This window comes from Mauremys mutica, unplaced genomic scaffold (assembly GCF_020497125.1).
Source record: "Mauremys mutica isolate MM-2020 ecotype Southern unplaced genomic scaffold, ASM2049712v1 Super-Scaffold_100418, whole genome shotgun sequence".
In the NCBI taxonomy this organism is placed as follows: Eukaryota; Metazoa; Chordata; order Testudines; family Geoemydidae; genus Mauremys; species Mauremys mutica.
In genome coordinates, this window is record NW_025423337.1 from 158,272 (window position 1) to 186,226 (window position 27,955).

The 27,955-nt window shown below is 45.3% G+C and overlaps 1 protein-coding gene across 1 annotated transcript in view; it reads left to right on the top strand.

Moving 5' to 3' along the window:
• The first annotated feature begins 418 nt into the window (after positions 1–418).
• LOC123361231 (pappalysin-1-like) overlaps positions 419–27,955 on the top strand; it is a 248,369-nt gene continuing 220,832 nt past the window's right edge. The window contains 2 exon segments of the mRNA XM_045001347.1: positions 419–815; positions 26,878–27,946. Of these exon segments, the coding sequence (XP_044857282.1) occupies positions 419–815; positions 26,878–27,946 (1,466 nt within the window).

Sequence of the window (27,955 nt, forward strand, 5' to 3'; positions counted from 1 at the left end):
TCTTTCGGGGGGGGGGGAGGGAAATCAGTGGGTCTGTGTCTTGGAGAAAGCTTTTTTTTTTTTTTAAGAAGAAAAAAATAAAGGGAAGAAAATCCAGCAGAGAAAAGAAGAGAGAGAGGAATTCCAGCTGTGGAGGAACAGAGAAGAAGAAGAAGAAGACAGATGGAGTAGGAAGAACAGAGAAAAACATTTTAACCCAAGAGGAGTTTTTGTTTTATTTTATTTTAAAAGGGAAAAAATCTATAAGCAGGAAAGAAAGAAAGGAAGAAAAAAAGAAAAGAAAAAGCAACTGAGAAGGGTTATAAAAAGAGCAAATACCCAAGAAGGGTGAACAGGAGAAGAAAGTCAAGGCAAGGAGGAGCCCAAAGCTGGCAGATCGGGAGGATTTGCAGGGGAGAAGGGGGGGGGGAGATTGGAAATGCAGCTCTGGAGTTTGCTGCTGCCTCTTGCGCTTCTTTGTACAGCCGTAGCCAGTGGACCCGAATGTGGGATGGACGAGCGCTCCCGCAGGGCAAAAAGGGACACCAGGCACACCCGCCAGATCCACTACACCGCCCTGGGCACCTGTGCCACCAGGTTAGCCCAAGGCAGGCGTTCCACTGCTAGTCTGGAGCCTCTGCCTGTCCCCCGCAGGAGGCAACAGCGGGAGGTAAAGGGCGAAGAGGATTCCCTTACCCCAAGCAGGGCACTCTATTTCAGTGGACAAGGTGATCAGCTGCGGCTGAAAGCAGATATTGAGCTGCCCAGAGATGCCTTCACTTTGCAAGTGTGGCTGAGAGCTGAAGGAGGACAGAGATCACCAGCTGTCATTGCAGGTACGTAGCACCCTGTGCCTGTAGCATCCCTTTTATGTTTCACACATCTGCAGAACAGCCAAGTGTCGGCACGCACATGTGTGTACAATGTGTGAATGTATATTTAAATATGTGTATATATATATATATGTGTGTCTGTGTGTGTCTCCGTATACATATACATGTATTGATGTATGTATACACGTTTGTGTGTTTATTAGAGATATCTCTACATTTGATGAACTAGAAACTCAGCAAACTATCTGAAAGTGTGTGTGTGTGTATATATATATATATATATGTGTGTGTGTGTGTGTGTATGAAAGTTAAGTAAACTTTTGCCAGAGGTGATGGCATTATTCCAAATAGTCTCTTTATTTTTAAATTAATGTACAAATGGGAAGGCGAGCACATTCTATACGTTTCTAATTTAATTTGATAAGGAAAAATAGAACTGTAGGAAGTGTGTGTGTGTGTGTGTGTGTGTGTAAAAAATTCATGCATACGTAATTTGTTTGTGTGGGAATGCACGTGTGAGGATCCTATTTGATTTCTTCGGGTTTTATTAGCTTTTCAGTTTATTTCAGCTGTTACCTTTTTAGACAGTAGGTTAGCATGTGGTTCCAAAGAACTGTAAAGGAACTTTTGGCTATTGTGAAGCCTCAGTAGTCACATTTAGTTCATAAAGTTCCCAACCCCTCAACACTCAGCTAATACTTGATTGGTACAGCATCTAGAGGATGTTTTTAGTATTTTTTTTTCTCCCCTTTGAAATCACAAGTGTAACACACATGATTGTAAGGTCAAATTGCCCTGTGAAATTGTTTAGTACTAAGAGACCAGTTACTGAGCTAAGCTGTCGGATCAGGACAATAATGAGGAGTATTGCACTTTTCTTATTTAAAAGTTATGAGCCCATCAGCAATGTGTGTTCTTTTTCTTTCCCGCTCCCTCCCTCTGCTTTAGTGCTAACGTGTGGTGAAGCTGCCATAAAACTGGATACTTTTGACAAAGTAAAAGGTTTACAAACCCTCATAATCGCTCAAACATTCATCTTTGCTCTGAAGAAAGCTATAGAAAATGGAAATGCCCTTTAAACAAAACCAAACCAAACAGGGGAGGAGACGCGGGATGGTGGAGGGGCAGAGAGGATGACATATTTTACAGTTCTTTTGGCAAGGAGATTCCCTGAAAGTACAATTTTTCCATGTCGTAGGATGCCTTAAAGAGACAGGGAGGGTTTTCCCTTCCCCTTTAACTAGAGTCATTTCCTACAAGAGACCAGTGGATGCTTTTCTTCTTCTTGATATAGTCACTGATCAGCCTTTAGGGCTGCTTTCCTCCTGCCTCCCTGCCACATTCCATGCTTTTATTTCCTTTCTCTTGATTGCACTATACTTGACCTATGGGATTGTTGTCATTCAAGAAAGTCTCTTCCTTCTCAGGAAAAAAAACAAAAACAAAGCAGACTCGGCAGCAAATTGCTTTAATTTTCCCCTGTGCCCAGCTGCTGTGTGCACTTTTAAGGAGGCGAATGCGGTGCGTTTGTCAGTGTATTGAGAGTAGATTGTATTTTCTTCTGCTTATGGTAAGGAAAAAAGCTGAAGTCCAACTAGGAAGGAGAGATGAGTGATCTCAGGCAAGGAAGAGATTAGATTATCACCATTCCCCATTATTTATTATTCCCCCTCCTCCCTTATTCCTAATCTTGATTTACAACAGTAGGTCTGAAATTGCTTCCCTTTCAAGTGGGGAAAGACAGCGTGTAGGTTTACACAGATATTGTCAATGAAAATACGAAGCAAATATATACACTTATTTAATCAAACACCGAAAGCACTGTTTTACAAGAATGTGTAATCCACATGATGAGGAATCTAGATACACACATGCCCAAAGGTGGTTAGTGGTAAAATAAAAGATTTTAATTGAATAGGGGAGTTTAAGTTATTGCTTGTATAAAACACCTGACCCATTTTATGCACGGAAGTAACATGCCGCTAGAAAAGAAATGCCCCAGTTTAGAACCATAAAGCTTGTAGCTTTACTCCAGAGAACGCTGATTTGATTTTTTTTTTTTTTTGGTAAACTCCACCTCCCCCAGTTGAAGAGGAGCCAGGGTTGGCTGTGTGTGTAAACACCTGGAATAGATCCAAGGAGGAACTCACTTGGAGTATCCTCCACACACTAACGGTCTCCCAGACCTGCTGCAAGGGTAGGGAGAGATTAGACTCAAGGGTGCCCAGAAACTTGGCTTTCTCGTTTTCACTTGTTTTGGATGTGACAGATTTAGGAATCTGATTCTGCCCTGCGAGTCCCATTGGTGTGACCCCACGGAAGTCAGTAGTCTGTCTAGACACTAAAATGGGAGTGGAGATGGGGCCAAATTCACTGCTGGTGTAAGCGGCAGTCTTGGCCCCTAGAGTCTATCGTTGTCTTTACCAGTGATACGTTGCGGGGAGGGGAGGGAGTCAGTGGTAAATAATGACACAATATTACCTCTGTGAAACGAAACTTCTCATTTTCTTTAGTATCCTTCCTATCACTTCCTCTGCCCTCCCTCACCAATGCTTCTGTCCCTCCCTTCCCCCACACCCCACCGGTTCAGCCCCGGATTTTAGAATAATCATTGCTCCATTTGCCGGCCCATAGGGCAGAATGGATGTGCACTGAATTCATTCACTCTAGATCTCAGGTAGAATCCAGGTTGCCATCGGCTTCTCCAAGTGAGCCCTGAGAGAGAAGGAGCTGCTCTATTTCAGGCTAAAGGGAGCTCCTGTGCTGCTAAGAAGCCAAATTTCCTTGTGTTGCCCTTTGATGCTGTATTCAGTTTATTTTTATAAATGCCTAATTTTATAGAGCAACTCTACTTGTTAGTCATCACTCCGGGCCACCCCGCCCCCCATCTCTGATGGTAGGCGGCCCTCGGTACCAGAGTCTGCCGATTTTCCCACTGGTTGCCAGTGGGGTTATTTCTGCCCTGCTTGGATTCATTGATATCGGTTCTGGCATTTTGCGAAGCAAAGCTGTGGAGAAAATTGCAGTTTGACCCACTAATATGTGCTGTGCAAAACTCCAGCCTCGATTGCCCAGAGGCAGACTCGGAGCATGGAATATGCCTTCGCTACGCCAGTCCGTACAGCAGACACACATGCAGCACAGGTGACCTCACAAAACACCATACAGTCAGGTCGCACAGCGGTTGCAGAGACACACCCCCACGTCTGCATCACAAACACATTCGTACACACACGTTCAAACAGCGCTTTATGATTGCTTTCAAAGACAGCAATAATCTCTAATGCAGCCCTTTCTACATCGGGATGCATCTCTAGTGCATAAACCAAGGAGTTAATTTAAGCAGGTTAAACCAGGGTGACCGTTGATCCAGTTGGATAACCTAAAATCCGTGTAATACATAGACTGCAATGTACAGTTGACCCTGCTTTTGTTGGACTCCCAAGATAGTCCAGTCTACGTTTCCACTCTGAGAATTGCTAAGAAATGGGCTCTTCGTGGCTTGTTCCTGCCTGTGTGTGGTGTTGGTAGAAAGCTCAAGAGTTGGATGGCCTGTGTTTTATTAGCAGTGTGACGTTGACTCTTTAATAGGTAGGAGCTGAGAGGATTGTGTGAATGATCAGACGTGGGAGCTGGAGTAAAAAGGCGTGCCTGCTCCGAAGAGTAAAAGTTATTTGTGTTTTGTTTTCTTTTTTTTTTTCCCCTTTCACTCACACACTCTCTCTCTCTCTCCATCTCTATCCCTCTGGCTGCCAACAGAGAGCATGATCCCAAGTTAATAGACCTTCATATGTAAGGGAGTGCCTGTGTTTTCCCAGCTTCCCTCTTTGGTGAACACACAACTGCAGCAGAATCCAAGGGGAAAGAAATGCCAAAATCAGCACACAGTGGAGCTCTTTTAAAGTCACACGCTCAGTGTGCAGTAAGCCATTTGAGAAATGCCTCCAGCAGGGTTTCAACAAATGGGTTAATCTGAAGGTACACAAGGGATACGAATAGGGCGACCAGACAGCAAGTGTGAAAAATCGGGACAGGGGGTGGGGGCTAATAGGAGCCCATATTTAAAAAAAACAACAATTATAGGGACTGTCCCTATAAAATCGGGACATCTAGTCACCCTAGATACGAAGTAGCGCTCCAGTGTTCAAACAGCAGCATCAGAGCACATTGACACACAGTTTCATACTAGTGTGATTTCCTCCTATACTTTTTAATCTGCTAGCAGATGAATACACTTTCATTGGACTCAATGGGTGGGGTATGATGTTGGTGCTTTTCCAGCCAGCTGTTTTTTTAGCAGGTGCACTTTCAACTGAGTGACTACTTCTGCACAGATGCTACGTTTGATATCCCCCCCATACAAAGCAGATAGGCAGGTAATGTAGTACCAAAATGGGCAGATAATGCCACATCTTTTGTTCTTCAACAGTCTGCGGTTTTTCGCTTGCATGGATTTGTCACTGCGTTTTTTTTTAATTAAATATCTATTTGATTTGATTACCATAGAAAGACAGAGCCATATGTGACACATTCTAGTCCCATTGCTTACTGCATTGCTGGAAGGTGCACTGATACCAAGGTGATGGGCCTGGTATAAGGAAAAGAACAGAAAGGGCTGGGTAAGGCAACAATCTACAGTGATTTTTTTTCTGTTTATCTGCATAGTAGGTGCAGCCTGGCAAGCAGTGGGAATAGTCTTCCACCAAGATGCTCTGCCAATGCTGCTAAACCGTGACCTGAATCAGCCACCTGTGGGGTGAGAGGATAAATTGGTCTGACTCCATAGTTCACTGTATTTTTGGCCACTTTGCTGAAGGGTTCAAATAACTGGTGCCAATTTTGGTGGCTGTTTTGTGCAGTGGGTACCTGGCACTGAGATTAGGATAACTTCCTCATTTCGTATTAGTCACTAGTGGCTTGTCATTTTAGAAACACTTCAGTGCGTTTGTGATTTAGTTCATTTTGATAGCAGAAATAGGGAGGGGTGAGGGGAGAAGACCGCAACATTGGGGGAGGGGGGTGGAGTTGCAAAACCTCATACTTGTTTGGGAGGGAAGCCATGGGGTTTTTTAAAATATTTTCCCCTCTGTCTCTCTCCTCCCCCGGTGGAGGCAAGGTAGAACTGGTGAAGGGAGGGAAGTTGGCAAATTTTGAGAAGGCTTCCGTTCCAGAACCCAGGGAGTATTTAAAGGTCCTGACGTATGGGTTCTGCTGGCTACTCAAGTGGTCAGACCACCATATTCAGGAGAGCAGTTTACAAAGAGTCTGTTGTGGCTTCGCTAATAAATACAGTAATTGAAAATAAAGGTGGAACAGTGGTCACGGTGGGGGTGGGGGTGTGTGGAATGGAGGGAGGGTTTTGCGTATATGAAGGGTGGTAAATTAAGGCTCCTAAATGCTGAGGTTTGTCACAGGGTGAGCTGGTTCCCTCAAGTCCCATACAGGATTTGTACCCAGAGCTTGTGACAGGACTACACTACATAAGGCAAGTCTCTGGCTCAGTTAGAGAACATCTACATAGCAAAAGTTGTGCTGGGGCTAGCGTACCTGAGCTAGCTTGAATCCAGCTAGTGCGGGTAATGAGAGCAGTGAAGAGAGCACAACGCAGGATTTTGAGCAGGCTTGTGAGTCAAATACACGCCCAGGGTCTGTGCTAGGCTGTTACTTCTGCTCTGAAGCCCAAGCTGTGCTGTCTTCATTGCTGTTATCCTCCACTCTAGCTGGATTCAAGCTCGCTTGTGCACAGCTTTTGCCGTGTAGGCCTGAGAGAGGGAGATCTGCAGGGACAAGGGCCCTGGGAGAGCTTTATGTATAAGGGAGTCACTTAGTATAAGGGAATCTGTGAAATGGGGATATTATTTTCTTTCTCCTGCCCCTTTGTCTTTTCTTGTCTATTGAGATTGTAAATTCTTTGTGGCAGCCTCTGTTATGTATTTGTACAAAGCCCGGCACAATAGGTTCTGTTCTTTGGTACGGCCTCTAGGCACCACTGTAATACAAATCAATAATATGAATAATGTCTTTTCTTCCTTAAATTGCTCGTTATATCCCAAATAGTCCTGAGGCAATGCTCCATGCAGGATTGTATGTCTTTCATTTCCATCTTTTCTACTAAATACTAGCTTGGAAATACCAACCCTACTAGTCTACATATTTAAAAAATACTGCAGTATTTTACAGCCATGACCCCGCATGCTACGGATTTGATACTGCTTTGTTTGGGACAATGAATGAAGACTGCACCAGTATTTGGTTTTTAGAAGTGTGACATCTAAAAATAAATGTCTCAGCCTGATTCTGAACTGACGCCGGTGTAAATCTGTAGTAATTCCCTTACATTGGTGTAAATGAAATGTGAATTTTTTCTCTATTTTTATCCTAGCTTTCTGTAGGGGAAAAAAAAATCCCTGGCTCTTCTTCTATTAATTCCTGCTCACCTCTAACCTCCTTCTATTCTTCGCTTTCTCTTTTACACACACACACACACACACACACACACACACACACACACACACACACACACACACTCTTCCCAAAGCCCCTTTGATTTTTCTCGGATCAATAGAGCATTTAAACTCCAGTCATAAAGGAAAGAAAGCTTGTTTATTCTTCTAAATTGTTTGACACAAGTGAAGGATCCTGTAAACTCCGTGGGTTTCATTTAATGCATGTGTTTGATATACATTTCAAGCTCCACAAAGCCATACATAAAAGAAGGCATTATTACAATGGCCCATTGGGAGGAAAATCTGTGAAGAGTGTAAAAGCCGTGGGGAAAAAAGGAGGGTTAGCCCACAGGATGAAAAGAAAACAAGAGAGAAGCTTGAGACCATTCCCAGAATCTCCGATTCTGCCACCTTTATTCAGGGTGATCATAATAGAACTTCTCGCCGAGTAAACTACTGCTCCATCTGACTGACCCTGACCCTATAGACACAAAGTCTATAGTCAAGATTGACTAGAAGGGGAAAATCACAAAACCCTCAATGTCAGAATAATTGGCGAGGGGAAGAGGTGGTTTTTGTTGTACTCCAAATCCCATTATGGCCTTTGTCTCTTCCAAGCTATTTTTTTCACTGTAAAATAAATATTTATTCAAAATACACTGTCCAATTTTCAGGTCCGCTGGATGATGTAAGTGTGTAACTTTCTTGATCAATCCCTCTGCCCTCTCATCACCATCATATTCTGGGTTCTTCCCTGACTATCTGGGATCCTTGATTCCCCATTATTTCCTTCCTTCCTGATAGGCAGAGTTTCAGTCTCTTTGCCTTTTGCCTGACAAGCAGATACCATGTATGCGGTGGTGTTGTAGCCGTGTTGGTCCCTGGATATTGCAGAGACAAGTTGCGGGAGGGTAAAATATTTTATTGGAGCTCTGTGTACGCTGGAAAGCTTGTCTCTGTCACCAACAGAAGGTGTAGTCCAATAAAAGAGATTCCCTCACCTACCTGGTCTCTATAAGTAAAAAACATCTCTTGAATAGCCTTGAGCTCTCCAAAGTTCTGTTCATCTTTCACCCCATGATGGTTGTGCCCCATAGGCCTGGAGGGACATCTCTCTGATTGGTGCTTAAGAGTTTTTACCACTCCTTGTTTGAAATGTACATGGTGGGTGGGGGCGCGTGCATGCGTGTGTGTGTGTTCCTGGCATTATTGAGCTTATCCAGTTTACTAGCCACCCTACTGCTATATGACTGCAGAGCAAGCGGTCACTTGAATTGCTTGCACCCTTTCAACAATGGGGATGAAGTGAATGACTCAAGCAATCCTCCTTTGCATTCAGCATTATGCAGACTTCTTGGTATGAAATTTGCATCTCTTGATCTCTCTCTTGGTTGGCGGAATATTGCAGCGCTAAGTGTTTTGAAATCTCTCTGCATCTTTTATGCCAAAGCCTCTATCTAATCTACCCATCTGTCTATGTATTCCTCACCATTATTACAGTATCTGAGTGTTTCTGAGGTAAAAGAACTCTATTGTCTTACAACTATCACTGCAAAAATATATTTGTGCCACAAATTGTCTAGTTGAAATAGCATCTTTCTTTAATAATCAAAGCTGTGGTTTAGTGGCTAGAGCCAAGGATTGGGAGTTAGGACTTTTGGATTCTATTTCTGAATTTGCCACTGATTTGCTCTGTGGCCTTGGCCTTGCCACTTAATCTCTGCTCTCATTTATAGCCTGCAGAATCCCCTTGGCCAGGGTGTGGTTGCATACAATATAAATCTCCACGTAACTTGGTCCTGTGCTTGGTCTCTTCACCTGCGAAATGAAGATATATTAATCTCTCTTTGTAAAGGCTTTGGGATCCTCTCATGAAAAACACTATGGAAATGCAAAGTGGTATTTACTAATAGACTAGAATATAAAATAAATATCCTTACTGTAAGCCCAGTTCCATGACATACTGAGCACCCTTAGCTTACCTTATACAGGATGGAAGTTGCAGGTACTCATGGGACCTGACCTTGCAAGGTAATATGTGTCCTGCGCAGTGGAACAGCATCAGACCAGTTACTTGACTTGTTTGACTTCAGTATTCCCAACCTTGTAACTTTCAGTAATAGATGCTTTTTATAGTCGACCCCTCTCCATAACAGCAGATTTTTTCCATTTCTAGATATACAAAGGGACACAGCAGGAAGGAACGGTTTCCAACCTTCTTTTCTTTATTTTTTTTAATTTAATAATGCTGCCTTTAGTAGCACATCACAATATTTACAGACCATTCACAGCATTGAGTTTAGGAGACCATCCAGCCACACTTGCTGGTGGCTCAGCTCCTGGTCTGCATGTGTAGGACATGTGCCTGTTAATGTTTCCACTCATGTGCATGCAGGTATTCCTCAGTAATGCTCTAAAACATTACATTTGGTACTACTGATTCTGTAATGTCGGGGTACCCCTGTGGAGTTTGGTACTTTTTTTTTTTTTTTAATAAGAGGTGCCTTTGACGGCCTGTGATATACATGTGCATATGACTGTTTTTCCATATGTGCTAAGCTTTCAAGCATTGGATATAGGGAAGACCAATCTTTTGCTATATTTATTTTGCAGTGTTTGGAGAGGAGGGGTGATGCGCTTTCAGGGAAAATTGATTATTTGCAAACTTTTTATTTGTATTACAGTAGGGCCCAAAGGACTCAACTTGCAAGTAAAAAAAAAAATAGTCCTTGCCCTCCAAGGAGCTTCCAATCTACATACACAAGGCAGACAAATGGTGGGAGGGAAATACAGGCACAGAGAGGTGAATAGACTCACCCCATGACAAAAAGCAGGTTAGCAGCAGAGCCAGGAATCCTGGTGTCCTAAATCCCAGTCCCAGGCGTTAAGCATAGGACCATACTGCCTTGCTAAATATTCTGCCAGTGAATATTTGAAATGAGAAGACACCATGAGAGCATCTTTGGTGAGATGAAATCGGGTAGCATTTAGAGACCCTGCATCTAAGTTTTCCTGACACAAACAGCTCTGCGAGGGATGGTCAAAGTATCAGTGAGAAAGAAAATGAGAACTGGCCTCAAACCAAGCCCCAGATTCAACCAATATGATCAATTTGGGCAAATATTATCCCTGATTCAATCCAAGGAACGTTCAACCCTCAGCAGGACCCCTTTGTAATTTTGCTAACATAGCTCAGCAAATCCAAGCTCAAGAGTTGCCCTCTAGTCTCAGAGATACACAAGTCATTCCGTCTCACCAGTGACACAGGAAAGCCCCTTGGGACTGTACAAAGTTTGGATACAGCAGCAGGTCCAGCTGAAACTGCCAGATCAAGTGAGACCCCCTCCATGAATGTGGCAGATTACCAGTAAAGGGAAGCTGGCCTCCTGGGGTGTCAAAACTGGCTTTGGCTTGGGTCAGGAAGATGTAGTGGCAGAATGAAAGGAGATAGTGAGTAGAGGAAAGGGATGATACATCAGTGTGTGGCTAGAGATTAGGAGTCACTGGGTTTAAGATGGGGCTGTGGACAGAGCTGATTGTACTTAGAGGAAGAGATCATAGAATATCAAGGTTGGAAGGGACCTCAGGAGGTCATCTAGTCAACCCCCCTGCTCAAAGCAGGACCAATCCCCAAATAAATCATCTCAGCCAGGGCTTTGTCAAGCCTGACCTTAAAAACCTCTAAGGAAGGAGATTCCACCCCCACCCCTCCAGGTAACCCATTCCAGTGCTTCACCACCCTCCTGGTAAACAAGTTTTTTCCTAATATCCACCCTAAACCTCCCCCACTGTAACTTGAGACCATTACTCCTTGTTCTGTCATCAGGTACCACTGAGAACAGTCTAGATCCATCCTCTTTGGAACCCCCTTTCAGGTAGTTGAAAGCAGCTATCAAATCCCCCCTCATTCTTCTCTTCTGCAGACTAAATAATCCCAGTTCCCTCAGCCTCTCCTCATAAGTCATGTGCTCCACCCCCTAATCATTTTTGTTGCCCTCCGCTCGACTCTTTCCAATTTTTCCACATCCTTCTTGTAGTGTGGGGCCCAAAACTGGACACAGTACTCCAGATGAGGCCTCACCAATGCTGAATAGAGGGGAATGATTACATCCCTTGATCTGCTGAAAATGCCCCTACTTATACAGACCAAAATGCCATTAACCTTCTTGGCAACACGGGCACACTGTTGACTCATATCCAGCTTCTTGTCCACTGTAGTCCCTAGGTCCTTTTCTGCAGAACTGCTGCCTAGCCACTTGGTCCCTAGTCTGTAGCAGTGCATGGGATTCTTCCATCCTAAGTGCAGGACTCTGCACTTGTCGTTGTTGAACCTCATCAGATTTCTTTTGGCCCAATCCTCTCATTTGTCTAGGTCCCTCTGTATCCTATCCCTATCCTCCAGAGTATCTGCCACTCCTTCTAGTTTAGTGTCATCAGCAAACTTGCTGAGGGTGCAGTCCACACCATCCTCCAGATCATTAATGAAGATATTGAACAAAACCAGCCCCAGGACTGATCCTTGGGGCACTGTGCTTGATACCAACTGCCAACTAGACATGGAGCCATTGATCACGAGCCATTGAGCCCGATGATCTAGCCAGCTTTCTATCTACCTTATAGTCCATTCATCCAGCCCATAATTCTTTAACTTGCTGGCAAGAATACTGTGGGAGACCATATCAGAAGCTTAGCTAGAGTCAAGGAATAACACGTCCACTGCTTTCTCCTCATCCACAGAGCCAGTTATCTCATCATAGATGGCAATTAGGTAAGTCAGGCATGACTTGCCCTTGGTGAATCCATGCTGACTGTTCCTGATCACTTTCCTCTCCTCTAAGTGCTTCAAAATTGATTCCTTGAGGATCTGCTCCATTATTTTTCCAGGGACTGAGGTGAGGCTGACTGGCCTGTAATTTCCCAGATCCTCCTTTTTCCCTTTTTTAAAGATGGGCACTACATTAGCCTTTTTCCAGTCATCCAGGACTTGTCCCGATAGCCATGAGTTTTCAAAGATAATGGCCAACGGCTCTGCAATCACATCCGCCAACTCCTTTAGCACCCTCGTATGCAGTGCATCCGGCCCCATGGTCTTGTGCTCGTCCGGCTTTTCTAAATAGTCTTGAAGTACTTCTTTCTCCACAGAGGGCTGGTCATCTCCTCCCCATGCTGTGCTGCCCAGTGCAGCGGTCTGGGAGCTGACCTTGTTTGTGAAGACAGAGGCAAACAAAAGCATTGAGTACATTAGCTTTTTCCACATCCTCTGTCACTAGGTTGCCTCCCACATTCAGTAAGGGGCCCACACTTTCCCTGACCCTCTTCTTGTTGCTAACATACCTGTAGAAACCCTTCTTGTTACTGTTAACATCCCTTGCTAGCTGCAACTCCAAGTGTGATTTGGCCTTCCTGATTTCACTCCTACATGCCTGAGCAATATTTTTATACTCCTCCCTGGTCATTTGTCCAATCTTCCACTTCTTGTAAGCTTCTTTTTTGTGTTTAAGATCAGCAAGGATTTCACTGTTAAGCCACGCTGGTCACCTGCCATATTTACTATTCTTCCTACACATCTGGCTGGTTTGTTCCTGCAACCTCAAGAAGGATTCTTTAAAATACAGCCAGCTCTCCTGGACTCCTTTCTCCCTCATGTTATTCTCCCAGGGGATCCTGCCGATCAGTTCCCCAAGGGAGTCAAAGTCTGCTTTTCTGAAGTCCAGGGTCCGTATTCTGCTGCCCTCCTTTCTTCCTTGTGTCAGGATCCTGAACTCAACCATCTCATGGTCACTGCCTCCCAGGTTAGGCTTCAGAATCCCATAATTGTGAATAATGAGGCAGGGGTAAATTCAGGATCAGAGCAAAAGTCCGGATTTCAAAGAGAGAAAGATGAAAAGGTGTAACTGAATGTAAATGCACACCATACCATTTTCACCCATTCAGACTCTCTGCTGATGATATATATCTGAATATTGACCTGTAGCATGTCCTGCAGTTTGCCTCATTCATGATCTGCAACAGACAACTCTGCTGAAAAACCTCACTCCAAACTGGTTCTCTTTCCATCCTCTGTTCTTAATGTTCCATTCACGGGATCCTCACACAGCCTTGGCAGTGCACCACGCTGGTGACTTGTAACACTCCCTACTCTTGCTCAGGCACTGCCTGCAATGTCCAGACTATGTGGGCTGCTTTAGGGGTGGTGACAATTACTAGGGCCATACCAAATTCACAGTCCATTTTCGTCAATTTCACGGGTCATAGGATTTAAAAAATCATAAATTTCATGATTTCGGATATTTAAATCTGAAATTTCACGGCGTTGTAACTGGAGGGGTCCTGACCCCACTCTGAAGGCAGCAGTGCAGAAGGGTGGCATGGTATGGCATTGCTATCCTTACTTCTGTGCTGCTGCTGGCAGGGCGCTGCCTTCAGAGCTGGGCAGCTGGCCAGCAGCCATTGCTCTCCAGCCACCCAGCTCTGAAGGCAATGCAGAAGTAAGGGTGGCAGGACGACGACCCCGCTACAATAACCTTGCAACTTCCTCCCACAACCCTCTTTTGGGTCAGGACCCTTAATTTGAGAAACGCTGGTCTCCCCTGTGAAATCTCTATAGCATAGGGTAAAAGCACACAAAAGACCAGATTTCATGGAGGGAGACCAGATTTCATGGTCCGTGACTCATTTTTCACGGCCGAGAATTTGGTAGGGCCCTACCAATAACTGCTAAGGACTAGCCTATACCGGGGCTGTCAAATTCATTTTCACTTGTTCCCCAAGTAAGACACAGATTTAGCTCTCTGGTGGGTAAAAGGTTAAGAATGGAAAAAAAATAGGGCCCTCTGTGCGTGGGGGAGGGCGGGTGATGTTAGGGACTCAGGGCTTTCCTGACCCCACACAGCTGCGTGACAGAGTGTCAGATGGAGCCTCACTCAAGCCAGTCAGGCACAGATGGGAACCAGATCTAAGGTTCAAGTAATAATAGGGTCTTTAAGAAAACTCTTTTACAAGCTTAGGACCTTTGAATTTTCCTCCCTTACCAACTTCTACCAAAGCTTCACTGTCTGAGCTCTGCTTTAGACGGCAATAGTAATTAGTTCTGCCCACCCCGGTGCTTAGCAAATCCTCCCAAATAGCAGAGCAGGATCAGTATCCCATTATGGCTCTGGCGCTTTAATCTGTGAAGCTTCATGGGCTGATCAGCATCAGACTGTGCTTAATGCTTTTGCCGTAGGAGCATAGACCCCAGGACCCTTGCCCCCAGACAGGTGAAAGAACAGCAGTAAAATGCTGGTCCTGTTGACTTCAGGGAGCCCAGGATTTCACCCCAAGAGTGTATCCTTCAAGGAGTGAATCAGAGGTCTCATCTCAAAGGCTGCCGCATTAGTGCTTTGGGGGCTATTAGGCTAGTTCATCAGACATCCTCTGAGAATACAGAAGGAAATGCAAAAGGGTTTTAAAAAAAAACCCGGGTGATAACCCTTTTGGTGGTCAGCTTCTTTCTGGGTGGTCCACCTCAGTCTCAGGGCACAACAACAGTCACTGTGATCTGTACTCTGAAGGCTGAAATGACCTGTTGCAGTGACTTCAGCTGAGCTGCAGGCACAAAGAATGGAGCAAAGAGTTAATGATGCTAATTAAAGTCCTGAGATAGGTCACCAGCTGAGGATGGTTTTGGCCAAATAAGAATCGTTGCCCAAAGATGCAACCAGAAATTGAAGGGTTAAAATAGCGTAAGAAGGTTTGGACAAATTATATTTCCCGCTGCCCAATCAAACACAAGAACTGCCAGAAATCTTCCAAGGAAGCTTGTACTCAAAACATTTTTGTCCCAATCTTGGAAAGTCATGAGGGCCAGCTACGTTGGAGAGGCTTGTGCACAACCAAACTAGCATTCTGACTTTCTGGAGGTTTGGCCATCACTTCCCCATCTTGCCCGCTAAGAATTAAAGGTCAGATTTTCAGCAGTAGCCATCACTTTTGCAAGTGTATTTTTGCCCTCTGCAAATATCTGTGCACACATTTTGCATTTATAATAAATTGCAGGCATAACTGTTGGAAGTTAAACATTTAAGTTTGCAAATCAAGTCGGCAAATTACTTAATTGTGCTCAAAGTTCATAACGTGTGCAAAATTACCGGGTCAGTTATTTGCAGGAGGAAAATGACACCCAAAAATATCAGACTGGATTAATACCAAACTGAAAATCTGGTTTATAAACTACATTCTTCCAGTTAATATATGGAAACTACATCCTATGAAGAACAGATACTATAGCAGTTAGATCACTTGAAAGAGGCATTTTTTCTCTGAAGGATGTTTCCTAGAAAGCAGGAGTGTCTCTGTGGTTTGGCGCATGGGTTTGGCGCTCATGTGTGAAGAGGGGAGAATTTGAGTCATGAAATAATCCTGATTAGAAAAGGGCAGGATGGCTTTTCAAGAGTGGCAGCAGGAAATGGGCACAATCAATCCCGTGCTGTCTGCAGAGTGGTTATTGTGTCCGTCTGTGTGAATCAGACATAAAAAGTTTAGTTTAAAGTTTGTATATTGCCTCTCTAGCATCTATAGCTAGGCAAAAAAAATGATGAAAAATAATATTTAGCTCTAGATTAGGATTGTAGCTTCCCACAGAGGGCCAGAACTTCAGGTGGTGTAAATCCATTGACTTCAGTGAAGCTACACAGATTTACATCAGTTCATAATCTGACCTACGTATCCTCATGCCCATTTCACATGGAAATGCCCCTAAATTACCAATGAGATTCCAGGTTAACACTGATGGGATTTTTTTACAGTCTCCCAGCTGGATGTCCCGGTTAGCACTGATGGAAGATATATATTTTTTTTTAATGGAGACTTTTTAGCCATTTGTCAGGTCCCAGAAGGAGTGGTTGCAAGGTTGTCCCCTCCCCCTGTCCCCACTTGCCCCCATCCTGATCCTCCCATTTAGTTTAGGAGCTGCTAGTGTTTCCTTCTTTGTTCTTCACCCCCACCCCCAGGCTTCCTTTTGTGCAGGGGTGTAAAAGCCATCCCCTCTGCAGCTGGGAGCAGCCGCCGCGCTGCTGGTTCCAGGGCTGCCCGTGGAGCCCTTGTAAAGGTCAGTTGAAAGGGAGTTCTGAAGAGCAAAACAAGTTCTGTCCCCCCCCCCCCCACTCTCCACCATGTATTTTGACTGCATCGCAGCCAGACTCACTTGTATACATCCCCCACCTTGTGGCTCTGCAGTCTTGGCCAGCAAGAATGCTCTTTCAGGGCAGAACGTCTGGCACTTTTCCTGTTCAGCTACTAGCTTGGCCAGTGCTGCCGCTGATTTGCTTCCGTAGCACATCAGGCACAGGAGCTGATTCGGGTTTATGAAATGAAATCGCATTTTTGAACTGCCGGTCAGCTGATGGGCGTTGCGTGCACTTGTCCAGTGACAGATATACTCCATAATCCCTCCAGCAGGACGTTTCCTTTGGGGACTCTCTGGCAGTCTGATCTACTTTGAGGTTCCCTGACCTCTCTTGACCCAATGTATGGGCCAACTTTCCATGTTGTCTAATATAAGCCCAGAACTATCGAGGCCTTTATTATTTAGATTACACTAGAATTGCGATACAGCTTCTGTACAGAGCTTGCTGCCTAGCATTAGCCCTCAGAATGGAGAAGGAGGTGCCCCTGGGTTAGCATGAACAAAGTTACATTATTTTCCTATAGATCTTTGAAGGTTAATCAATGTTTCGGTCTAAGACAGAGGGAGATAAGAGCTGTGGGAGCAGAGATGTTCATGTGTGTGGATTCTTATGTGTGCGTATGCAAATATTTTTTTAAATCCTTGCGTGTGCCTGGGTGTATATGTCCCTCCGTGGGTGTATATGTAAATTGGTTAGTGTGTGCGTGTGATACATCCTTGTGTATATCCCTCTCCTTATTGTGTGTGCTCCTTGCCTGCTTGTGTATGTGTGTATATCTTTGTGTATGTGACCCTGGATATGTATCCCCTTAAAGTCAATGGAATGTTACTACTGAATTTCTGTTAGAGACTATGTGAGGTAAAATAGGAACTGTTGAGGTCCTTTGCCCATAATTCACTCAAATTTGAAATTCAAAAGAAATATTTTGAGGTTAGAAAGAGCTGGATATAGAATATAATGTTTCATTTTTGCAGTGGGACTCTCTGCTCCCTGATTATAACAATGGCTGCAAGCAGAAATGATGAAACCCCAGGAGAAAATCTGTTCTTCTAGCAAAACTGGTTTGTTGGAAACAGGAAGTTCTGGAAGTCCAATAGGAAACCTTCTTCACTCTTGATTCCTAGCCAGGTTTTGCTGATCCAGTTAGAAGTTCAGCTAGTTTGGATGAGCATCCAAACCTGTGGGTGCTGTACTCGAATTGAGCCAAACTCAAATGTCTTGAGAGTCCCTCAGCTCATTTTCTATATTTATAGAACAGCAGCCTTTCATAAATATCAAACACAGATCTGTTATTGGTGGACTAGATCCTGACAACCTTTCTCTGGTAAGCTCCTATTGGAGTCCTGCCTGAGGAAAACTTGAGGAAAAAACTCAGGATTTAGCCTTATATATTTATTATATGCAAAAAAAAAGGTGTTAAAACATTATTAAGGTTGCAAAGGCAAGCATGCAAAATTTAGGAAATTCCAGAATTAAGGTTGCCTATGTGATCTTAACTCTGCCCCCATGTGCATATGCATTATGAGAGTCTTTAATTACATGATCACATACTGTTTCATCTCCACAGGAGGCTCGACCCTCATATTTAGGTAGCACCTCCCATTTTCAAGTTTGCTCAACACTTCCCTTTATAAGACTCTTTTCAGTTCCTTACAACTTTGCCAAACATTAACCCTCTAGGCAGAAATTTTGCATGGTGGGTGTTTTCTGCTGGGGCTGAATTCATTTTGAGAATTTTAGCCAAAATTATTTAGAATAATAGAATCATAGAAATGTAGGGCTGGTAGGGACCTCAAGAGGTCATTTAGTCCAGCCACCTGCAATGAGGCAGGACCAAGTAAACCTAGACCATCCCTGACAGGTGTTTAATCTTGAAAACCTCCAGTGAAGAGGATTCCAGAACCTCCCTAGATAACCTATTCCAGCGCTTACCTACCCTTATAGTTAGAAAGGTTTTCCTAATATCTAACCTAAATCTCCCTTACTGCAGATTAAGCTGATTACTTGTGGTCCAGTCTTTCCTGGAGATGGAGAACAGTTGATCACCATCCTCTTTATAACAGCCCTTAACATATTCCAAGTATTCACCCACGAAAGCTCATGCTGCAAAACGTCTGTTAGTCTATAAGGTGCCACAGGATTCTTTGCTGCTTTTACAGAACCAGACTAACACGGCTACCCCTCTGATACTTAACATATTTGAAGACTATCAGCCCCTTCCTCCTCCCCGCAGTTTTGTTTTCTCAAGAAAAAAACATGCTCAGGTTTTGTCTTTCCTCATAAGTCAGGTTTTCTAACCCTTTATCATTTTTAGCCATTTCCAATGAGACTAGGGTAAAATAAGTTGATTTGCCCATGTTACAAATCCTTGAGACTTTTAAAAAAATGTTTCAGCTCCCCTGTGTTTTGGAGCAGGGATCTGAAATTCAGTTGGGGGCTGGGAGGTGGAGATAAACGTTGTGTCGTGGATGTGGCTTTTGCTGTCCTGTGAGAATCCGCCCAAATGTGGCCTATATCATTTAGGTTTTGTGTAAGCATAGAAAAAAATCAAGTCACTATCACAGCAGCTGTTTGGTGTTTATTGCTTCATTGTCTCTTTGAGGAATCTGGATCGTGAAAAGCTACAATTTGTTAACTGAGCACCGCTCTCCACAGATCCTGCCGCAATTGTGAAATGCTTAGGGAGATTTAGATAAGGAGCCACCCCCCCCCCAGGCAGCACTCCTTTATATTGATACTCTAAACAATGAAGCCCTTTAAAAAAGAGGTACCCATTAGAGAAATGATGCCGTTAAAGTGCTGACTGGTGTCGTACTGAAGCACACTCCTCTGCAGGGGCGGCTCCAGGCCCCAGCACGCCAAGCGCGTGCTTGAAGCGGCATGCCGCGGGGGGTACTCTGCCGGTCTGGCATGCCTACGGAGGGTCCGCTGGTCCCACAGCTCCACCGAAGCCGCAGGACCAGCGGACCCTCCTCAGGCACGCCTGCGGGAGGTCCACCGGAGCCGCGGGACCGGCAGAGCGCCCCCCGCGGCATGCCACCGTGCCCGGGGGCGGCGAAATGTCTAGAGCCGCCCCTGCTCCTCTGTGCTGTCAGACCTTGCTGTGTGCTTTGAGTTCTTACTCTTCATAATGCAGTACCTTCTCTCTGTCCCTACCCCACCAGATCATTCGGGGCTGTCACAAGGGGGCTCAGTGATGTATCACTCACATTCTTGGGGCTCCAAGGTTCAGGCCAGTAGCTACTGTGTTACAACACAAATGATTTCGTTATCGCAAAGCCAGGACTTTTATAAAGTTCATAACTGATCAGCCACTGCAAATGTCTATTTCTCATATTTAGACATGCTGTTCGTGCCTCCCCACTCTGATATGACAAGGCATCATGTCACGCATATGGGGCGATCTAAACAGAAAGCAGCACAAGGAAAATTCACCTAGAGCTCATGCCTGCTGGCAGATACTGTAAAGATCTCAATATCGCAGAGAACCAAGGACCAAATCCTCAGCTGGTCTAAATTGACATAGCTGCATTGAGGTCACCACGTATGCCAGCAGCAGACCTGGCCGCTGGTGTAAAAAAATGAACGTCTATAAAGATAGAGCTGTCTGTCTATCCTGGACCTAAATCAAATCCTAGAGCATTGTTTGTGAGGTGAATGACAAATCTCCGAGGTGAATTCAGTGAGGCAGAAAAATAAGTACTTGTTCCTGGCCTGAGCAGGAAGCTGCCACCTGGGCAATTCTTAGGTGCTTTGCTTGAGCCAATGCTTGCCCCTGGGAGTGCCCCAGAGGCGGCTTGGCAGTATCGGAAATGGTATAGATGGAGTTGTTTTCTTAAGTACATTGGAGTTTGAATTATTTAACTGTTCTGGAGGAAAGTGTGTGGAGGCTGGGACGGAAGGGAGAGATTATTTCTCCCCTTCATAAAAGAATATTGGGTTCAACATTGTATCATGAAATATCCAATGCAGAACTCGAGAAGCTGCTCCAGTGGATCTTCCCTGACTTAGCCAATAGCATGGAGCATGGGGATACTTAACCCAAATCTGTCTGTTTTAATTATTTTCCTCTGGACAGATAAAAGCTTTCGATAGGTTCCTGTAGAATATTTGCTCTGTCAAGCATTCCTCTGTGGCTTTGATACTAAACGATTAAAGCATGCTAGGGGAAAAAGCCAGCCCCAACCTTCAGCTCCCTCTTCTTGGGTCCCTGACTGCAGCTTTGATTGTGGACCTAAATTCCCCTTTCATAACGGAGTCCTGTCACCTCTGGTTGTATTCTCCCAGCAAAGCAGGCATGGCCAACTTCCAGAAGTGCAAGGTATTATTCCCTCCCCGCCCACTTCTTTTCAAGGCTGCTGTGGCCTCGACAGCACACCTGGTGGGTTCAAAGTCAACCCCCCTGCCCCAAAAATGCCACCCCAAGCTCCCATCCCCCGTTGCTCAGTACAGTGAGAAACCTGCTTTGAAGTAAAGATTTCAAACCTTAGCTAGTTCACCGGCTGGGTTGGTTACCAGGAAGCTGTTGGTACCAAGATACAAGAAACAGTGCTGAAGTGATGGAAGGAGGCCTGAAGTTTGTTATTGATCATTTGAAAATGGATTGCAGCAGTTCGCACAGGTTACTTTCGCTCCCTTTCTGGTGAACACTGCCCACTAAGAAGGCTACCTATAACTTTGGCACACAGAGCTTCTAGCTGTGTGTCCCAGCCTCTCGGTAGCCGTTCCTGCTGACCGTCTGCTACAGCCTCAGCATCTTGTGCTTGGTAAAAGCAATGACTCTTAGAATCATAGGGTTAGAAGGGACCACAAGGGTCATCTAGTCTAACCCCCTGCCGAGATGCAGGATTTGTTGTGTCTAAACCATCCAAGGCAGAATGTTCCCCCAGTGACCTTTCTTACAAAAGTTCAGGAACCGATGTCATATATTATATGCACAGTGCAAAATTCTCCCCTATGCAAAGGGCCCACACAAAGATAATGCACCATTTCTGTCCCTTAAAACAAAGTGGGACTTAAGTGATATATAGGCCTTGTGCATGGCCTCCTGGCAGGGATCAGTTATGGTGAGCAGAAGTATACTGTAGCAAACATGGGCAAGACTCCAAACATCATGAGTTTGGCTTAAAAATCATGAGATTTAACCAAAAAAATAGACTTCTGGTTATTTGTATTTGCTTGCTGGGTTCTGAGTCATTAGGGTTTACATTTTCAAGCTTTCCTCTGCAAGCACAAGGGCTAAAACTTACTTTTTTCTTCATAAATGAAAGCTGAGATTCTGACCTAATCCCCTGACCCCAGGAGCTGGGGCTTTGAGAAAGCAACAGATATCATGAGACTTGTGAGTTGGCAACGCTGGCAGTGTTCATCTCAACTAAAGTGCCGTCCATCCCTTTCTAGCAATTCAAGGCAGGCCAAAGTGAGGTAGAACTGTAATGTGAAAATTGTGCACCTTTTTTGCATGGGGGGAGGAAGGGTGTTGGTTTTATCTCCCACCATTTCATGGCTGAGAAACTTTGCTTTTCAAGACGTGTTTGTCAAATTCTGGTATTGCACTGCATCATCTGCAGCATCATTGGCCTGATTTTCCTGTACTCTGAGGCCCCTTTACGCTCTTGAAGGGGCTTAAAAGTGGGTGAAAATCTACTGTACCAGAGCAATGGGAAGGGGCCTTAGTGGCTCTTTGCCTGTATTTCTATAGTGCCTGGCACAGTGGGGTTGTGGCCCATGTCTGGATCTCCTAGGCTCAACCACAATACAAATAATGAATAATAGTAACAATACGAGTATAAATTATGTGAAAGTTGATCATCCGAACCACATTTATAAAATTTAAATTTCAGTCACTTTGCTCAAAAACAGGCTTGATTTTGGCGATACAAAGGGGCGCTTTTTGCTCAAAATGCTTTAAATTATTTCTAAGCAATAACTCACGCCGATGGACTCATTTTACAAAATCAAAATAAACTGTGAAAACCTCAGATTTTGAAGTTTTCCGCATGTCTGTCAATTATTTCACATCTCCCTATTCCAGAGCCCTTTCCTTTGTTGTTATTAGTGGGAGTGATACATATTTATATTTTGATAGAGCTCATAGACCCCAATTGGGATTAGAGCCACATTGTGTTGGGCATTGGACAAACACAGAGAAAGAGACAGACAGTCCCCTACCTGAAAAGACGTATAAGCTGAAGATACAAGCAGGTGAAGGTAGGGGATGCAGATGTAACATACAAGCAGATGGATGTTGTGAAGGAATGGCACAGTTTTGTTAGTTACAGCTATTGTAGGGTTTTCCTCTCCTTTCCCCTGGTTTCCCTCTCCCTTAAAAATAAACAACACACAGATATTCGGTACTTCCATAAAGCTAGTCTGTCTTGGAATGGAACAGGAACTCTACCCTTGTAGCTGTAGCTGGATACCTGCGATGGTAAATGCTTGCGAAAGGAATATTGCATGAGAGATATGGTCATTTGGGTTGACTGATTGGCCTTGGCCCTAAACCAGAGAACATAAGGAATCAGATTATTAAACTGTTCCATCTCAGCAGCATTCACACAGGCTGGTTCATTGGTGTCCCCATTGTCACTACTTATGTGTCCTCTGTTGGTTATAAATCTTGAATCGATAGCAGCTGTTTGAGCCAAACTCGAGCCACATTGTATCACATCAGAGTTAATTGCACAAAGGAAGGAGAAGGTTTGCTACGTTTCTGTAATATTCCTGCAGCAGCTCCATCTGTTCCACTGAGGTCGGTTGCTAGCCCCATGCAGTGCCCAAGAGCAAGAGGAGGATGGCTCATTATGGTCAAGAAGAGACCATTCTAACTTTCCTCTCAAATCTCCCTCATTTCGAGGGACATCACTCGTCTGAGATCCAAAGTTGCTAAGATTTGATATCCTTGCACTTTAGTTAGTGAAAATTTTCTCTTTCAGAAATAAAAACCAAGGCTACAGAAACAGACATTTACACTAAATCCCACAGCATTTTAAGGTGTCTGTGTGAATGGTTTTTTGTACCCCAGTTTTCAGCCTTGGCAGATACGGAGACTGTATTGTTATGTGCAACTTCTTAACTATTCCTCTAGCAAACGCCCATATAAGTTTGTATCTTACTATCAGAAAGGTGTGTCTTGCACCTCTCTAACCCCCATGTATCCCCTGGTCTGGGAGGGGAACTTTCCATACCAATATGCACCTCAGGGCCCCCTCTATCCCATACTGGAGTGGGGATGGGGGATACATTCTAGATTTCTAATCCCAAGAACTTCTCCTTATGTGGATGAAACTTGTCTTTCCAATGTTCCCATCATTCACTACAGTATTACTTACCCAACACCATTACATGGTACTTGCATTGGAAGTAACATTTCACTTAGTACATTAAAAGAAAGTGCAGAAGAGAGGGCACATCTGAAAATGAATATGTGTGTGTGTGTATATATACACATGCATGTGCACACATACACACACACACACACATATATATAGTAAAGAAATAAAGCAAGCTGGGACCCCTGACATCACAACATCATTGGCAGCTTTGAATGTGATAGTATTCATTTCCTGGGTAAACATTCACCTTAGCCTGACTGGAAAATGTCATTTTTAAACCGACTTGTTTTCCTTCTCCCTTCTCTCTCCCTCCCTCTCTCTCCCTCTCATGATCAGAAGTGGCAGTATAAGCTTGAAGCTGGTCTTGTAAAGGTTTTGAACCGAGTGCGCCCTACAGATGAATAAACACATTACCTTCCTAACCCTGGGATCTCTCTTCCAAAGGAAACAGGAAAAGGGGGAGCTTAGAGCCCCTGGCAAAATAACAGTGTGCAGAAAAAAAGGCCTGTTTAAAAATTTTCAACCTTTCCCATCAGAGGATTGGGGGGGGGGGGGGCAGCGAAAAGGTGGGTGCCAGAAGTGGGGAGAGGGAAAAAATACAGTGAATGCTCCCGTAACCTTTGCTCTGTTGATATTAGACAAGACCACACTGTTAATGAGTGATTGTTAACAGATGGCTGTTGAGCAACTTGTTCAGAGTCAGAAGCAAAAGACAACGTTTGGTGGTGGTGCTGCTGGGAGGGTTAGGGTGCAGAGGTGAGGTAGAGGGATATTTAGTCTTTTCATGGAGATAGAGCTGTCAAAGATTTATGATTTCCAGTCAGGCCTTTTGGTGGCAGAGGGTGGGAAAGAGATTGGTTTGATGCATTAGGGCTAGAATGCCATTTGGTACTGAAGTCCTTACCTCTTTTCAGTCAAGCTGTCTACTGTTAAGAGCTGAGAAGAGGAAACCTGCATTCCTTTATCTCCCTCTGTCCCTATATCCAAAACTGGGGAAGGGTTTTCCCTAAGATGGGGTGGGCCAGGCTTCTGAGGTGGCATTGAGCATACGCTCTCGCAGGTGCTTGACTGCCTGGTCTTTGTTCACATGCTCAAGGTCTAACTGATCGCCACGTGTGGGGTTGGAATGGAATTTTCTCCCAGGTCAGATTGGCAGCGAGCTTGGTTGTTTTTTTACACCTTCCTCTTCAACATGTGGGTGCCTGCCACTTGCCAGGATTATCTGAGTTATTTCCCTGCCATTGTGAGAGCTTTGGGGCACTGGTGCACCTCGGTCCCTCCTATTCTCTGCCTGTGGCACATCATAGTCGCATCTCCTGTGGGTTGTAATACTTTGGTCTCATTTCCCTTGTTGGGTTTAGTGTGAGTGGCTGGGTGGTGTTGGTGGCATGTGACATACAGGAGGTCAAACTAGACGATCTGGTGGTCCTGTCTGTCCTTAAACTCTGTGACTCTATGATTGTGACTAAGATCTCTAACCCCCAGAGTGCTCTCTCTCCCACCCTGGGAAGTGATTTTCTCCATACCTCTATTCCCCCCACCGCTCCCTGCAACCCTGGGTGGGGGACTGCTTCAGTCCTCTGACTTTTAGAGCTGTGGTGGGCAAACTTTTTGGCCTGAGAGCAAGGTTCCAAAACTGTATGGAGGGCTGGGTAGGAAAGGCTGTGCCTCCTTAAACAGCCTGGCCCCCGCTGCCTATCCACCACCTCCTACTTCCCACCCCCCTCTGAACCTTCAACCCATCCAACCCCCCCTGCTCCTTGTCCCCTGACCGCCCCCTCCCGGGACCCCCCGCCCCTAGCCGGCCCCCCCCCAGGACCCCACCGCCTATCCAATCCTCCCTGTTTCCCATCCCCTGACCGCCCCCCAAAACCTCTGCCCCATCCAACCGCCCCCTGCTCCCTGTCCCCTGACTGCCCCCCGGAACTCCCTGCCCCTTATCCAACCCCTCCGCTTCCCACCCCCTTACCATGGTGCTCAGAGCACCAGGACTGGCAGCCATGCCACCCGGCCGGAGCCAGCCACACTGCTGCGCAGTCTAGAGCACCAGGACAGGCTGGCAGCTCTCGCAGCCGCACTGCCTGGCAGGAGCTCGCAGCCCCACTGCCCTGAGCGCTGGTGGCATGGCGAGCTCAGTCTGCGGGAGCGGCTGCAGGGTACAGCAGGGGAGGGGCCGGGGGCTAGCCTCCCTGGTCGGGAGCTCACGGGTTGGGCAGGATGGTCCCATGGGCCGGATGTGGCCTGCGGGCCGTAGTTTGCCCACCTCTGTTCTAGAACATGCTTTCGCTTTTCATTCCTTCCTCCCTTCCATTTATACATTTAAAGTGGGCCGTTTGGACACACAGTGAACCAGAGAGCACTTTGCATATAGGTGAGTAGAAGCCTGGATATGTAGTATATGAGAGAGATCATTAGTATTGGTTCTGTTGTGGTGCAGTAAATGGATACACATCTTTGGATGTGTGAGGGATCTGGAATACAACTTGTTCATCAGATTCAATGTAAGTGTGTATATGTTTCTCTCACCTGTTTTCATTGGCTGGGATTTTAAAAGGAGCCTGTGGAAGTCAGGCACCCAAATCAATCTCAGTAGGATTTGGTCATTTAGCCCTTAGGTTCCTATGGAAATCCCATCCATTTAGCATTTCTCCTGCTGTATTAGGATTGACTCTCATATTCATTTCTCCTGCTAAGCTTTGCATTCAGGGGATGTTCCTCCTGGTTTCAGGGAGAGAACGGACCGGGGGCAGAGGAGGCAGAGAGGGAGAGAAAATTAGCAATCAAGGACGTTTCATGAGACTCTACTTGGTTTAAACCAATGAGGTCAAATTTATGGCTCAAATGAAGTTAATGAGACTACACAGACCAGCTCTCCACTGCGGTGAAATTACAAAACAGTTCTGGTCTTTGGTCCAATTCACACTGCATGCCTCTGACAGTCCTTGACCTTTGACGCTATGTTCTCTTGTATGGCCACCTGGCCACCAGATGGTTTAACACCACTGGTCTACCCCAACCCTCTTAATACCTCTATATTTTTAATGTCAAGAAAAGTAAATACATGAAATAATCTGTTGTCACCCTTATTTATTCCTATTTCTTTTTTGGGGGCCCATAGGATTATATGACAAATGTTCTTACACCTCCCGTGACCGAGGATGGGTCCTGGGGATTAACACCGTCAGTGACCAGGGGAATAGAGACCCCCGCTATTTCTTCTCGCTGAAGACGGACCGTGCTCGCAAAGTCACCACCATTGCCACTCATCGCAGCTATCTTCCCAACCAGTGGGTGCATCTGGCTGCCACATACGATGGGCACCTGATGAAACTCTATGTGAACGGAGCCCAGGTGGCCACGAGTGGGGAGCAGGTGGGCACCATCTTCAGCCTTCTGACCTTGAAGTGTAAAGTGCTCATGATTGGAGGAAATGCTCTGAATCAGAACTATCGGGGTTACATAGAACACTTCAATCTCTGGAGGACGGCCTGGTCCCAGAAGGAGATCTTGTTTGACATGGGCCAGGTGATTCATGAACTAGACACCCCTCTACCTCAGCTAGTTCTTCAGGAGAGTTTACTGAATGTGAAAAACACCTGGTCTCCCATGAAGGATGGCAGCAGTCCTCAGATCGAATTCAACTATCACCATGGCTACTTGTTGGATACCAGTCTGGACCCTCCTCTTTGCGGGCAGACAGTCTGCGACAACGTGGAGGTGATCGCCAGCTACAACAAGCTCCCCCGCTTCCGCCACAACAAGGTGGTGCGCTACCGAGTGGTGAACCTCTATGACGATGTGTACCAGAACCCCACCGTCAGCCGGCAGCAGATCGAGTTCCAGCACCAGCAGCTGAATGAGGCCTTCAGCTGCTACAACATCACCTGGGAGCTGGAAGTCCTGGACGTGAGGAACTCGTCCCTCCGCCGCCGCCTCATCCTGGCCAACTGCGACATCAGCAAGATCGGAGACGAGAACTGTGACCCCGAGTGCAACCACACGCTGACTGGGTATGATGGAGGGGACTGCCGGCACGTGCGTCACGCCCTGTTCCACAAGAAGAAGCAGAATGGCGTGTGCGACATGGATTGTAACTATGAGAGGTACAACTTTGATGGTGGGGAATGCTGTAACCCGGAGATAACTGATGTAACCAAGACATGTTTTGAACCAGATTCTCCTTACAGGTAGGCAAC